We start from the raw sequence: 11,940 nt of genomic DNA on the forward strand, positions 1-11,940 counted from the left end.
CATTCGGACATCGCGAAGCTGGTCCAAGTTTGCTTCATCACGGCGTCACCGATTTTGCACCGCTTTCTCAACTACTTACCCCGGCCCCCTCTCAGCTACCACCACTGCGCGGTACTAGGTAGCTTCGGTAGGTGGCAAAGTTTCTACTTGGTCGCTCTCCTCTCTTTTCTTCTTAGTTTGGCGCACCCTCCTCCAGCCCTCTACCCTTTTTCGGAATACCTTGAGAAAAAAGAAGAAAAGGCTGTGTGATAGGGTGGTCCCCTTGTGGGCACTATCCAGCCACTAGCTGGCCCTTTTTATTTTTTCTCCGTTGGCGGTGAAGTCGCCATGACGGGTCGAAACACATATCAAATCACATTTGTCACATTATAGGGAAAACCTGCCACTACTTTGCTGCTACCCTGGAAGACGTGCATGAACCTTCAATTTACTAGGAGCACGCCGTTACTCAATGGGCGAAATACGGAGTCGTCTTTTGCCCGCCAGAAGAGTAAGAGGGCAAACGGGAATAAAGTATCCTGCACCATAGGGCTCAGATGACGACGGTGGTTCGAATAGTCACCGAACGCCTCTTGCGAAAGAGAAAAAAAGAAGGCAATTGGAAGCATTGTGACAAGGGTTTGGGGGGCGAAAGAAAGCAAAAAAGCTCTTGTCCCAGGGAGACCTGGTTAGTGCCTTGGTCGATCATTGGAATCCAGACGCTGTTTTCTCTTTCTTCGCTGGTCCTGTTCCCTATTTGTCTCTTGGCAAAGCGCAAGCCCGCTCTCCACGCCAGGACGTGTAGTACTCGTGCTAGCAGCGTTCTTACCGCTACTGCGCAAGTACCAGGGTCAGCTGCCCCACGGCCAGAGCTGGGCAATGGATGATGCTGGTTCTTCTCCAAGCAGCCAGCACGCACAGCGGTTCGGCGCTTGGGAAGAAGCCAAGAGTCGCTCCATGAGGCACGCAAGTGGCGTGTACTAGTACCTCACATAAGGGTCTCGAGGACGGCATTGGGGTTTGAGCGTGCGTGTTTCTGATGCTGATGCTGATGCTGATGCTGCTGATAATGATGATGGTAAAAATGATGGTGATGATGATGACGATACTGTCCCGTCAAAGCCCTTTGCCGCTTGGAGAAGTTGCTCCTTGCTGCTGCTCTCGTCACCGGCATTAGCACCACATCCGGGTTCCTCTACTGGTGCTACCTCTTGGTGTGAACCTGTATGAACCGATTGCTGCCTCTTCTCGCCCTTGTCCCTGTACCTGTACCCTGTACAAGTATCTGTATGTGCGTGCCACGAGCACAGCGCCAAAACCAGACCCTGGCCTCCTTTCTTCCCACAAAAACGTGGTTCTTGTGGGACTTGCAGAAGTGCGACGACTCGTCAGTTGTCGCCTCACAGCAAATGTAATAAACGGGTCGTTTTGTGGACCCGTTCCTGCTGGCGCCGCCCCGCTGCATCAATGCTGTCTGGTGGTCTTTTTTTTTCTTCACTGAGTTTCAAGCTCGGTTTAGTGCATACCCACATCCCGCCCTCTGTCCCAAGCCCAAGCCCAAGAGCCAGTTTTGGCGAACAAATCGATACATGTACGCCATTGACTGCGGCCTTGTAACTCGTACTTGGATCCTGCATTGCATTGTCCGTCTGTCCACAGAAACGCAAGACTCATACTCGTACATACATGGCAGGAGTTTCCGCGGTCGAAACAGTCTCTGAGTTCGTGCCCTCTCCTCTGCTCTGCCCATCTCTTTCTTCTCTCTCTCTCTCTCTCTCTCTCTGTCCCCTTCATCTCGCCTGCGCCGTCCCACTGCATCATCATCATCCTTCCTCTCCCCATTCCAATATCCCCAAAAGATGAAAGAGACGCATTGAAGTCAAAGCAACGCAGCCTTGACACGACGCTCGGCTTCTCCCGGGCCTTGTTCTCCTTGTCGAAGCTCCCTCAATCTCCCCCATCGTACCATTTGGTCGCTGCACGGGCTCTCGGAGGGGCCAGCGAAGTACCTGGTACGCCAGCCCGCGCTAGAGACCCCAGGCTCATGCGCTGGAGCCACTCCCCCCTCCAAAGAAAACCCCCGTTCCACAGCGAGCGAGGGTGTAGCGTCCGTCCCCCTGCACTGCAAAGTACCCTCTACTCGTACATGTACCTCTTCTGCCAGGCCTGTTTTCAGCGTACACACCCCCAAAGGAGTTCTAAGGTCACCATTGATCTTTTTTTATTCAAATCTCCCCAAACTTTCTAACTCTTTTCTCTTGTTCCCACCAGATGGCCGCCTTTTTGTCGCAACCTCTAAACACAATCGTCGAGCCTCTGCCTCCTTCATCGAGACAGCAACCCGACCGAACCCAGTCTCTCACGAGCGCCTCACGATCCCCAGCACCTGCACCAGCTCCCGCACCAGCAGAGCGTCGCTTCGAGGCCACCAAATCTCCACCACCAGTCTCACAGTCACGCCGCCACGCCAGCTCAGTCTCGATAGGCTCATCATCACTGCCACGCCACCAGCGGACCTCGAGCAGCATCCTCTCACGTGCGGCTGCCGCCTTGGATAGAACGCAAAGCGCCATTGCCAGCATCTCAGAGCCCGTCATCCGGAACCGCCAGTCCAACTCGACGCTTGCTCGCCTCTCGCTCACTGCGCCCTCGCATCAATTGAGGGACGAGCCCGCAAGCCCTGACCGGCCAACCGCCTTCAACTACCCGTCGAGCCAGTCTTTGCTGTCCAACCCGGGAGACGGCAAGCAGTCGTCCTTTTCATCCGCCCAGCACTCTCCCACCCTGCCTTCGACTGGCCTGTCCTCTGAATCCTCATCTCCAAACAAAATGCATCAGACATCCTCGCGCTTGTTGCGCATGACCGACGATGACCGGCCTTTCACAAGAGTACGTCTCATCTCACTTGAGTCTCATCTCACTTACGTTCAGACACGCTCTCCCCTCGCCTTTCCCCCTTAGCTACCACTACTGCTCTCACTACTCATCTCAAGACATGCCGTTTTGCATGCATCACTTGATAGACAGACTGATCCATTGACGAGGAATTCATCCAACTCTTTGTCGTCGTTATCCCCTGATATCTTTCCAATTTCATCTATTTCCAACGTGCTCTTATGCCTCTAACACGAGATACAGGATTTCAAGGATCTCTTCTCCACACTGATTGTCAGCCTTTTGCCTCTTGGTTCCCACAGAGTGCGATTGACCAAGGTGGACTACACTTTCTTGTCCGAGGATGCTATTAACAACCTGGGATCCCTCAAGTTCTCTCAGTCCAACCGCATGCCTGACCCCAAGGATCCCTCAAGAATCGTCACCACCACAACCACGACCACCTTTTCCATGGCCAAGGACATGGCTCGCTCAATCTGCCAAAGATTTGTTGAGGCCCGCTTCATTGAGTCTGCTGACGGAAAGATGCAGCCAGTCTACAACATGAAGGGCTCAGTGTGGCAGCTAACGGCCAAGGGCGTTGCAATTCTGGATCGATTTTGCTCTAGGAACGGCATTCAGCAGAAGCAAGTCGCCGAGCTAGTCAGCCTCCACTGCTCCTCTCTTGTCATTCTGGAGAGGGAGCAGCACAGCGACAAGATCCTCAGCGACCGAGGCACTGTCGAAGTCATCTTTCGCCGATTCGTCGGTGCCGAGACCCGCAATGTCAAGCCCAACGTGGCTGCGGCCGACTCGGACTCGTTGCACGATTATGAGGATGGTCTCACCGGTGTCAAGATGGCTAATGAGCGTCGGGTGAACGGAAAGGTGCACAAGGATACCTTTACTGGCAAGGCCACCTCGGATTGGCTGGTGGACTGCTGCACTATTGTGGACAAGCGAGAGGCCATTGAGATTGCGTCCCTCTTCGTCGAGTTTGAGTTGATAGATACTGTGGTCCAGGACAGATCGTTCATGCTGCAGAACCCCGGCTGTCATCTGTTCCAACCGACCAAGTATGCTGTCTACCAAATCTCGCAACGAGGAAAGGACGTGATTAATGGCACTAGCTCCCGCGGTCGCCCATCCGAGAGCGAGGCTGGCACTGGCTCACAGCGCAACGGCGTCGTTCGCGACTCCAACACGCAGCGTCTCGAGAAGATCCTCAACGACCCCGCCCTCCGCCTCCTGTTCCGCGAGAACTTGAGGGAAACGCACTGCGAGGAGAACCTTTCCTTCTACAAGGACGTCAACGACTTTGTCCAGAACTGTAAGACGGCTATCCGACAAGCCGAGGCCAACCCTTCCAACAACTCCATGGATATCATCAAGGAGATTATGGCTCAAGCTTACGGCATCTACAACGCCTTCTTGGCTCCGGGCTCGCCTTGCGAACTCAACATTGACCACCAGCTGCGAAACAACTTAGCAACGAGAATGACCAAGGCCGTTGGCCAGGAGAATGGCATGATTGAGACGCTGCAAGAGGTCACTTCGCTATTTGAAAACGCGCAAAACGCCGTCTTCAAGTTGATGGCTAGTGTAAGTACTCTTGCCTGCAAATGTTTTATCCTCTTATTTGCTAACAATGCCATCACAGGACTCCGTACCCAAGTTTTTGCGCAACGCCAAGTATGAGCAGCAGCTGCAAAACTTCAACCTTGACGGCTCTTCACGAGGTGTCGAGCGGAGCCTGAGTCGCTCCAACCGAAAGTAATGGGCTCCCTCAAGGCACATGCTCACGACGGATGACAGGCGTGTAACCAACACGGCCTTTCACGATTGCGACGATTCACCGGCATATGACTCGATATTTTTTCCGCATATTTTTTCCTCTGTTAATTTCCCTATTTGTTCCAGGGTTGACTATATTTTGCTTTGTCAAAGGGCGGCACGACTTGATACCTACTAGATTTCTGCTCTCATATCTGCATCGAACCGGTGTTCATAGTGTCATTTGCCACTTTTTTTTCTGTTCTTGTTTTGCTCTCATTTTTTTCCCCAACTCTTTCCCGCTCCCAACATGTTCGTACACATCTTTGAACGTACGGCATGTCGCATTTTGTTCTCAGCTTTGATTTCACCGCCAGGATGGATTCTTAATGGTTGCTACGACCGGTTGAGTTTTTTTTTTATTTTTCTTGATTGTATTTTGATTTGCACAAAAGAGAAAAAAAGAAGCAAGAGTGGAAGGCGTTCAAGGAAACCTGGTATAGAAGAGAGGTCACATGGCAACGAATACGGCACAACATGGCGGCTTGTTTAGTGTGTACTCATTTTGTTCTATTTTGCAGCTGACTTTGCATTTCCGACAAAGGGGAAGAAGGGCCGGGTGGATTGGTCGGAATTTGGGGGAGAGTGGACTTACGGCCGTGATGAAATGATGGCTTCGGGCTGGTCTGCGCGTATCGGTATCGACGCGCTATACATTACCGAGGCAGGGAGAATAATCGTGTGCCTGTACGGGCCTGTGGTGGAATTCGAGACACTGCGACGGCAACGGCAATGGCGTCAACGATGGACAATTGCGAGAGCCTGCCGGCACAATGTATGTTTGAGTACCATGTATGTATGCTACAGTCCCCAAGGACTGCGATAAACGAGAATAAAGGCAATAAGCCCGAGTCAAAATCATGACTAGGAAATAAAATGCATAAACCCGCACGCGTCAAGAGTTCCAAGTGTATTGCGCCATACCGTGAAAGTGAATGTTTTTCTTGCTGTTTGTTCGCCTGAGGGAATGAAGCCAAATGAGAGGCTGGGGCGGGCGGTTGCGGCAACCAAACCAACATATGAGGACTGGCATGATGGGTAATTTGCTTTCGGCGGGTGGAGGAATGCGGGAAAAAGGACGATCGTCGCATTTGCTGGAGTTGAAGCATTCGTGAGGGGGTTGGGACACGGACGAAGACGACGGGAAGGGAAGAAATGTCTGAGGCTGAGAAATGGGGAGACAGTCTATGTGCCTGTAAAGCGTACGCAATATGTTGGATATGTTTCTTCGGCTCTTTTTTCTTTTACATAGTACTATTTTTGTTCCATTCTTTTTGCCCCATCTGCTTTCGGATTGTTGGCCAGCATGTCTTGGATGCAGACAGCGATTTGCCTCATTCGAAGGATCTTATGATATGTTTTGTTTTGTTTTGTTTCTGATGCAAGTGGATTGAGAGCGAGAAAGCGCTTTTCGCGTGATGCTTCTATGTGTTCGCCCCTGGCCTCGAGAATTATATAAACCCCCCGTTGAGATGGCTTCAAGTCTTTCTTTTCTCTCTCTCTCCATCATTCGCATCAGCTTCACATTCGCTTTTCGTTTTCCCTTCAACACATTCGCTTTCTCTCTCTCTTCACTCTTTTTTGAGACCGAGATTTTTTTTAATCTACTTACTACAATCCTCGTTTTTTGTAGTCGTCATTCGCTTCTCGGCAATAAAGTTGAAAACAAAAATCAAGATGCGTAGCGTCCAGGCTGTCTTCGTGTCCCTTGTGGGCTTCGCTGCCGCAGGCAACATCTACTACCCGTCCGCCACTGAGAACCGGCCGGCGTACCCTGAGGCTTCCCCCTCGTATGTGCCTATTGACCCTTCGCACAAGGAGTGGGAGCACAAGGACTACGACGGCGAGAAGAAGGACGGCGAAGAGCACAAGGAGTATGATCCCAGCTCCAACAAGGAGTGGGAGAACAAGGACGAGAACAAGGAGGATGAGCACAAGGAGTACGATCCCAAGGAGTGGGAGAACAAGGACAAGGAGAACAAGGAGTATGACCCCTACCAGAAGGATGGTGAGGAGCACAAGGAGTGGGAGAACAAGGACTACAACAAGGATGGTGAGAAGAAGGAGTGGGAGAACAAGGACGACAACAAGGATGGTGAGAACAAGGACGACAAGGACAACAAGTATGATGGACACTGGGACGGCCACGAGCAGTGGCAGAACCAGTGGAACAAGACCAAGTCGGCCTACACCACTACAAAGATTGTCTCTCAGTACACCACTTACTGCCCTGAGCCTACTGAAGTGACCGTCAACAAGAAGACCTACACCGTCACAAAGGCCACAACTCTGACCATTACCGACTGCCCCTGCACCGTCATCGAGGTAAATATATCCCCCCTTATACACACACCTAACAGCTACTCCAAACAACACGATGCTAACTCTCATATCACAGCCTTGCCCTACCGAGACCGTCAAGCCCCCTACCAAGTGGGACGGCAACAAGGACTGGGACAACAAGAACTGGGACAACAAGAACTGGGACAACTCCAAGCCCGAAGACCCCAAGAAGCCCGAGGACCCCAAGAAGACCGGGGCCGCTCCCTCCGCCTCCGCCTCCGCAAAGCCCGAGGACCCCAAGAACGGCTGGGACGGCAAGCCCCACGACGGCGGCGACAAGCCTCACCCTCCCCCCGTCACCGTCTCCGGCGCCTCCACGAGCTTCGTGCACGTCGGAGCTGCTGTATTCGGCGCTCTCATCGTCGGCCTCATGGCCCTGTAAACAACGAGCAACATCTCAACATGTTACTAGCATTGGGAGGAAGAAGTGCATGAGGATGATGATGATCATGATATGCGGCATGAAGGAGGATGACACTTTTGGGTCGGGAGTCAACACACACGGAAGGCGGGTTTAGAAGGATTGGGGTTAAGGAGGGGTTTTTCTAAAGGGAAACAAAATACGGGTGCCCTTCTGCTACTTTTTACTTTTTACTTTTTTTTTTTTGGAGATGTGTTTTTTAGGTTCTTTCTTCTCTGGGGATAGAAATTTTTTTTCGAACGTGAGCTTTCTTCTTCTACTTCTTCTTCTTATCAGGGGGTGATTTACTTCTTCTTCTTTTTTTTTTTCCTTAATTCAGCATAGAAGGGCATCAAAGTGGGTGTTGCTTTTGCCGAGTGAAGAGTCCTTTGTATGTTTCAAATGCAAAATCATTTTCTTATTACCCCCTCCTTTGCGCTGTGTAAATGTGATTCGCAATGATTGACTTGTGTCTCTCCAAATGCCGACTTCTCTCCTTTCCTATATGTGAGGTGAGAGCTTTCGCAACGCTAATAAGCCCTGTTTGAAATATGTAAACATTCTCCCTTTTGCCGCCAACGCCACGCATTCAACCCAAAGGGAATTCCATAAAAGAAAAAAGGAATTCCTGTCGCTTTCTATTGCTTCCTGACCCATCATGTTATCCAGCACATGACATGAGACTCGAGGAACCATGTCCTCATAAATTATTACATCCAACCTTCAAAAAATCAATCCAGTTTAGCACAACTCAGGCACCAACCGAGGAGAAGCTCCAATCGTTTACAGCAGCTCTGGAACATAGGCGTGCGGAGGTGTTCTCATCGAACGGGGAGCCATGGGCTCTGGCGGGTATCCATAGTCGACGCCTGAAGTATCCGGTTCCTGGTCGCGATACTGAAACGCCTCTGTCGATAGCGATGCCATCGGCGGTGTTGGTGGTGTTTGCCATGAGGTTGGCCGCGCAGGCAATGGCTTTCTCAGATTCTCGAGTCTCAGCGACCTGAGCTGCTGCCCCTCGGCAGTTTGTGCGCTTGCAGGATACGGCGTCTGCTTTCGATACCGCATCTGGGCCTGCGATTCTATCAGCGGAGCACCTGACGAGGCAGCCTTTACAGACAGCGCCTCAATCAGAGTTCCGTGGGCCTTTTTGATCGTCTTCTTGATGAAGCTCGCCATCATGACGTTGCAAGTGATGACGACATCCTCCCGGATATACAGGCCGGACCGCGGCGCTCCCAGGCCCAGCTCCATGGGTTCCGGGTCTTCCCCCGGCTCGGAGCCCCCCACCGTCCACTTCTCGCGTAGGTCGACGCCCATGGGGGCGTGGCAGTGCGTCTGCAGGCCCAGGGGCAGGTCGTGGAAGGCGGCGGTATATGAGATGGCGCCGGTGACGAGCTGGCCTGGGAGGTACGAGATCTTGTCGGTGATGGAGTACCAGGTGCAGACGTGCTCTTCCGGCAGGGCGTGGGGAGGAGGCGGGATGACGTGGCGGTCGGTGACCAAGGGATTCAAGTCGATCATGTCACGGTGGTTGTGGAGGAAGTCGATGGCGGTTTGGCGCGAGATGCCGGGGGGGAGGGGAGTGATGGAGGTGAAGACTGTTCGTTTCGACATGTTGGGCTGCGTGTAAGCTGTGCTGTGCTGTGTCGTCTGTAGCTCTTCGAGTATTTAAAACCTCCTCTGCGACTCGGCGCTGTGTAGCGACAGAATTCGATGGTGGAAAAACCAGGCCAAGAGAGAGGAAACAAAAAAAGAGGCGCAGGGCGGATTTATTTGTTTCGGCCTTTGTCAAAGGAGCGGGTGATACAATGGCCTTGTGTCTGATATCACGAGCCCCCCAAGCAAAGGCGCGGGGCGGTTTTGGTGGCGGGATGGGATGCTAAGCGGCGTTTCAGAGCTGAAGCAAGGGACACCAACAGACTGACGCTAAAACCAGCGTCAAACGAACGGAGCTGAGCTTGTGCTGATCAAAGAAAGAGACGGAAGAAGAAGAGACGAAATAAAGAAGAAGAAAGAGAAGAAAGAGGAGAGGGAAGATGAATAGAGTTTAGGAGGTTTGATTGATATCCGCAGTCAAACTTGGGCTGGACTCGGCAAAGCCTAGCCTCCACTGCTTGCTTTTGTAATTGTAATGCGGCGCTGTTAATAAATAGCAGCGCTAGTGTATTAACCGCGATTGAATGGGAATGATCCCGTAAGACTGGGATAGCCGCCGGAAATTGCTGCCCCGAAAAAAGAAGATACGAAAGAAGAAAGCGCTGGCGATGACCCTTTTTGGTTTCTTGGGCGGGCGAAAGAAGGGCTGGAGCGGCGCTTGTGCTGACAGGCGTCAGCCCGGGGTGGCTCTGTTTTGGTTTGGGGCCCTGGGTGGGATGGGGATAGCGGCAAGGGTATACCGTAGTTGGTTGTGTGTGTAATGCGCAGTATTAATATCTGCGGCTATTGAATGGATCTGTAATAATGGCGTATTCTGGTGGAATCTTTTGTTGGTTGATGCTCGTAGATAGTTTGGTATGTTGGGCCGTAAGTCAGAACTCAGTCAGTGGCTTGACTGATGAATGAACAGCTGTTGGATGGTAATTGGCACGTCCAGTCCAGTCCCGTCCAGTCCTTTGTGCTGAGCTGTCGCCGGCTCGGCTATTGGGTTAGTATTCAAAGGGTACACAGACTACCAGATCCGGGCAACGGCACACATCCATGCAACGCTGCCAAATCGACGATGGCGGCTTGGAGAAGATGCAGCTTTGAATGGGCTCGGCTTGATTGGCGGAGAGTGATTCCAGTTTGGCTGCTGTCATTCAGGACGGACGAGGACGGAGCTCGGGAGATGTGGAGACTGTCGCACGTGAATCCGGCTCGTTGCATACAATAATTCGATTAATTAAGTAATTAATATTGATTAAACTAACATCTCTACTGGTACATGATATGCCCTTCTCTGGAAGTAATTGAATGGCACTCAGTTATACTCACTACCTGCTCCCTCTCTGACCGTCATTTCAATCTTCTCTCTGCTCAACTTCTCTCTCCCATGCTCAAACTAAACAAATCCCCTGGTTTCGGTTTCGTCCATCTCACTTCGTAAAACAAAGCTACTTACCACCTTAGTCATCCGTTTATTCTTAGAATCTCTGATGTAAGTGACTTCCGGCCCCAGTTTTATTTGGAGGCTTGGACCAACCAAACTAAACCAGAACCAACAAGCTCACAGGGCTGAGCCAAAAAGAGGGCTTTCCTGGCTTGTCTATTCTCTTTTCCTCTTATCTTCGTTTTTGCTCGTGAAAAAAACAGACAAAAAACCTCCGCTTACTTACCATTCGAGATGGAGCAGCTGCATGCAATACAATACAATTCACATATTGACATTTGCGGATGCTGCGGGTGCTGCGGTACGGAATATTTCTTGCCATCAATAATTCCACATCCGGCAGTGGTATATTCCCACTGCTCACAACGCTCGTATAATACCGGAAGAGCTGCAACGCTGTGGTTAACTACTACAGTAGCATCGTGGGAATTGATATGCCGCTCTTAGGCAAATGCTGCTCGACCGACTCCCGCTAGCTTCACAGGCAGCCGTTATACGAAATACCGCTTTTGGAAGTTCGAGATTGGGTTGCACCGAGTGAGTTCGGGTGGGATATCCGAGGCTGATTCATGATGCATTAGCAGCCTTTCCGATGTGACTGACACCTGCTTTTGCTGGCCTTTTTTTCTCTCTAATTCTCCTTCTTTTTCAATGTCGTACTCGTAATAACGCCTATCTACATCTATTGTTGATATGTCATTCCCTCGTTACATGCAGTCCGGCATCTATACGCAAGGAGGTAGAATCGGCTTCTAGATTCATCCCGGCCGCCTCACCCCATGGTCTTTTCACCAGCAGTACATCTCCAGCTCAACAACATCAATAGCTGTAACAGAAGAAGAAACAACATAAAGAAGACAAAATAAAGAAGACCGGCAAACCGGTATCCTAAAAAATTGATCCCCGAATTAATTTCACATCTCCCATTCCTCCAAAAAGTACACGTATTACTTATCCCCCCTAGCAAATTTAGCCCGGCTATCGCCCAAACCACAATCCGCACAAGCAACCTAAAATTTCCATTTGATTTACCCCGACGGCCGCATTAACCAAGCCGCGCTTCTCCATACATTTTATTCCGCCCCCACTGATAAACACCAAACAATGCAAGGCTTGCTCGTATACTCGGCATATTCGCCTTAATGTCAACCAAATCAAAGACAGAAATGAAATGAGTTTCTTTTTCTGATCCACTTTCTCGCCCCCTCCGAATAGACGCCGTTAACAAACTGCTGCGCGAAGGACAAGTAATCAGATGTTTAATACAACCTTAAAAAGACATGGGGGAGAGCAAAAAGTCGAAGATATCGGGCTCCCTTTGGACCGGCCCGTGGACGTATGAATTTGTCCGGCCGAGCCCAGCACGGAGCAAATCTTCAATTGGAGATTGCTCTTTAAGGGGGAGATTTTGGTGAGCTTT

The 11,940-nt window shown here is 51.0% G+C and overlaps 6 protein-coding genes across 6 annotated transcripts; 3 read left to right on the forward strand and 3 right to left on the reverse strand.

The window, feature by feature from the left end:
- Nucleotides 1–1,444: 1,444 nt before the first annotated feature.
- M431DRAFT_373997 (hypothetical protein) lies at nucleotides 1,445–2,036 on the reverse strand. Its single transcript, XM_024914669.1, has one exon. The coding sequence runs from the start codon at nucleotides 1,819–1,821 to the stop codon at nucleotides 1,495–1,497; it is 327 nt and encodes a 108-aa protein (XP_024776049.1). The 5' UTR covers nucleotides 1,822–2,036; the 3' UTR covers nucleotides 1,445–1,494.
- Nucleotides 2,037–2,808: 772 nt separating this feature from the next.
- On the forward strand, nucleotides 2,809–4,630 carry M431DRAFT_81401 (hypothetical protein; the record flags this gene model as incomplete). The annotated part of the gene is made up of 3 exons (XM_024923038.1): nucleotides 2,809–2,868; nucleotides 3,118–4,455; nucleotides 4,514–4,630. 3 exons carry the CDS (start codon nucleotides 2,809–2,811, stop codon nucleotides 4,628–4,630), a joined length of 1,515 nt encoding a protein of 504 aa, XP_024776050.1.
- A 3-nt stretch (nucleotides 4,631–4,633) lies between these two features.
- M431DRAFT_373986 (hypothetical protein) lies at nucleotides 4,634–5,167 on the forward strand. The gene has a single exon (XM_024914668.1). The coding sequence runs from the start codon at nucleotides 4,716–4,718 to the stop codon at nucleotides 4,989–4,991; it is 276 nt and encodes a 91-aa protein (XP_024776051.1). The 5' UTR covers nucleotides 4,634–4,715; the 3' UTR covers nucleotides 4,992–5,167.
- Nucleotides 5,167–5,962, reverse strand: M431DRAFT_374022 (hypothetical protein). Its single transcript, XM_024914670.1, has one exon. The coding sequence runs from the start codon at nucleotides 5,793–5,795 to the stop codon at nucleotides 5,343–5,345; it is 453 nt and encodes a 150-aa protein (XP_024776052.1). The 5' UTR covers nucleotides 5,796–5,962; the 3' UTR covers nucleotides 5,167–5,342.
- Nucleotides 5,963–6,215: 253 nt separating this feature from the next.
- M431DRAFT_374170 (hypothetical protein) lies at nucleotides 6,216–7,812 on the forward strand. The gene is made up of 3 exons (XM_024914671.1): nucleotides 6,216–6,534; nucleotides 6,604–7,011; nucleotides 7,085–7,812. Exons 1-3 carry the CDS (start codon nucleotides 6,364–6,366, stop codon nucleotides 7,409–7,411), a joined length of 906 nt encoding a protein of 301 aa, XP_024776053.1. The 5' UTR covers nucleotides 6,216–6,363; the 3' UTR covers nucleotides 7,412–7,812.
- A 715-nt stretch (nucleotides 7,813–8,527) lies between these two features.
- Nucleotides 8,528–9,046, reverse strand: M431DRAFT_69668 (hypothetical protein; the record flags this gene model as incomplete). Its single annotated transcript, XM_024921792.1, has 1 exon — nucleotides 8,528–9,046. A coding segment is annotated over one exon (519 nt), but the record flags the coding sequence as incomplete, so codon positions are not given.
- Between the last annotated feature and the right edge of the window lie 2,894 nt (nucleotides 9,047–11,940).

This window comes from Trichoderma harzianum, assembly GCF_003025095.1.
Source record: "Trichoderma harzianum CBS 226.95 unplaced genomic scaffold M431scaffold_4, whole genome shotgun sequence".
In the NCBI taxonomy this organism is placed as follows: Eukaryota; Fungi; Ascomycota; class Sordariomycetes; order Hypocreales; family Hypocreaceae; genus Trichoderma; species Trichoderma harzianum.

Excerpts from the sequence above, each read along its gene's own strand:
- M431DRAFT_373986 (XM_024914668.1), top strand. The coding sequence starts at position 4,716 with ATGACTCGATATTTTTTCCGCATATTTTTTCCTCTGTTAATTTCCCTA.
- M431DRAFT_374022 (XM_024914670.1), bottom strand. The coding sequence starts at position 5,795 with ATGCTTCAACTCCAGCAAATGCGACGATCGTCCTTTTTCCCGCATTCC.
- M431DRAFT_374170 (XM_024914671.1), top strand. The coding sequence starts at position 6,364 with ATGCGTAGCGTCCAGGCTGTCTTCGTGTCCCTTGTGGGCTTCGCTGCC. Across the intron at positions 6,535-6,603 it reads ACAAGGACTACGACGGCGAG|AACAAGGAGGATGAGCACAA; the intron begins AAGAAGGACGGC and ends AACAAGGACGAG. Across the intron at positions 7,012-7,084 it reads GCCCCTGCACCGTCATCGAG|CCTTGCCCTACCGAGACCGT; the intron begins GTAAATATATCC and ends CTCATATCACAG.
- M431DRAFT_373997 (XM_024914669.1), bottom strand. The coding sequence starts at position 1,821 with ATGGGGAGAGGAAGGATGATGATGATGCAGTGGGACGGCGCAGGCGAG.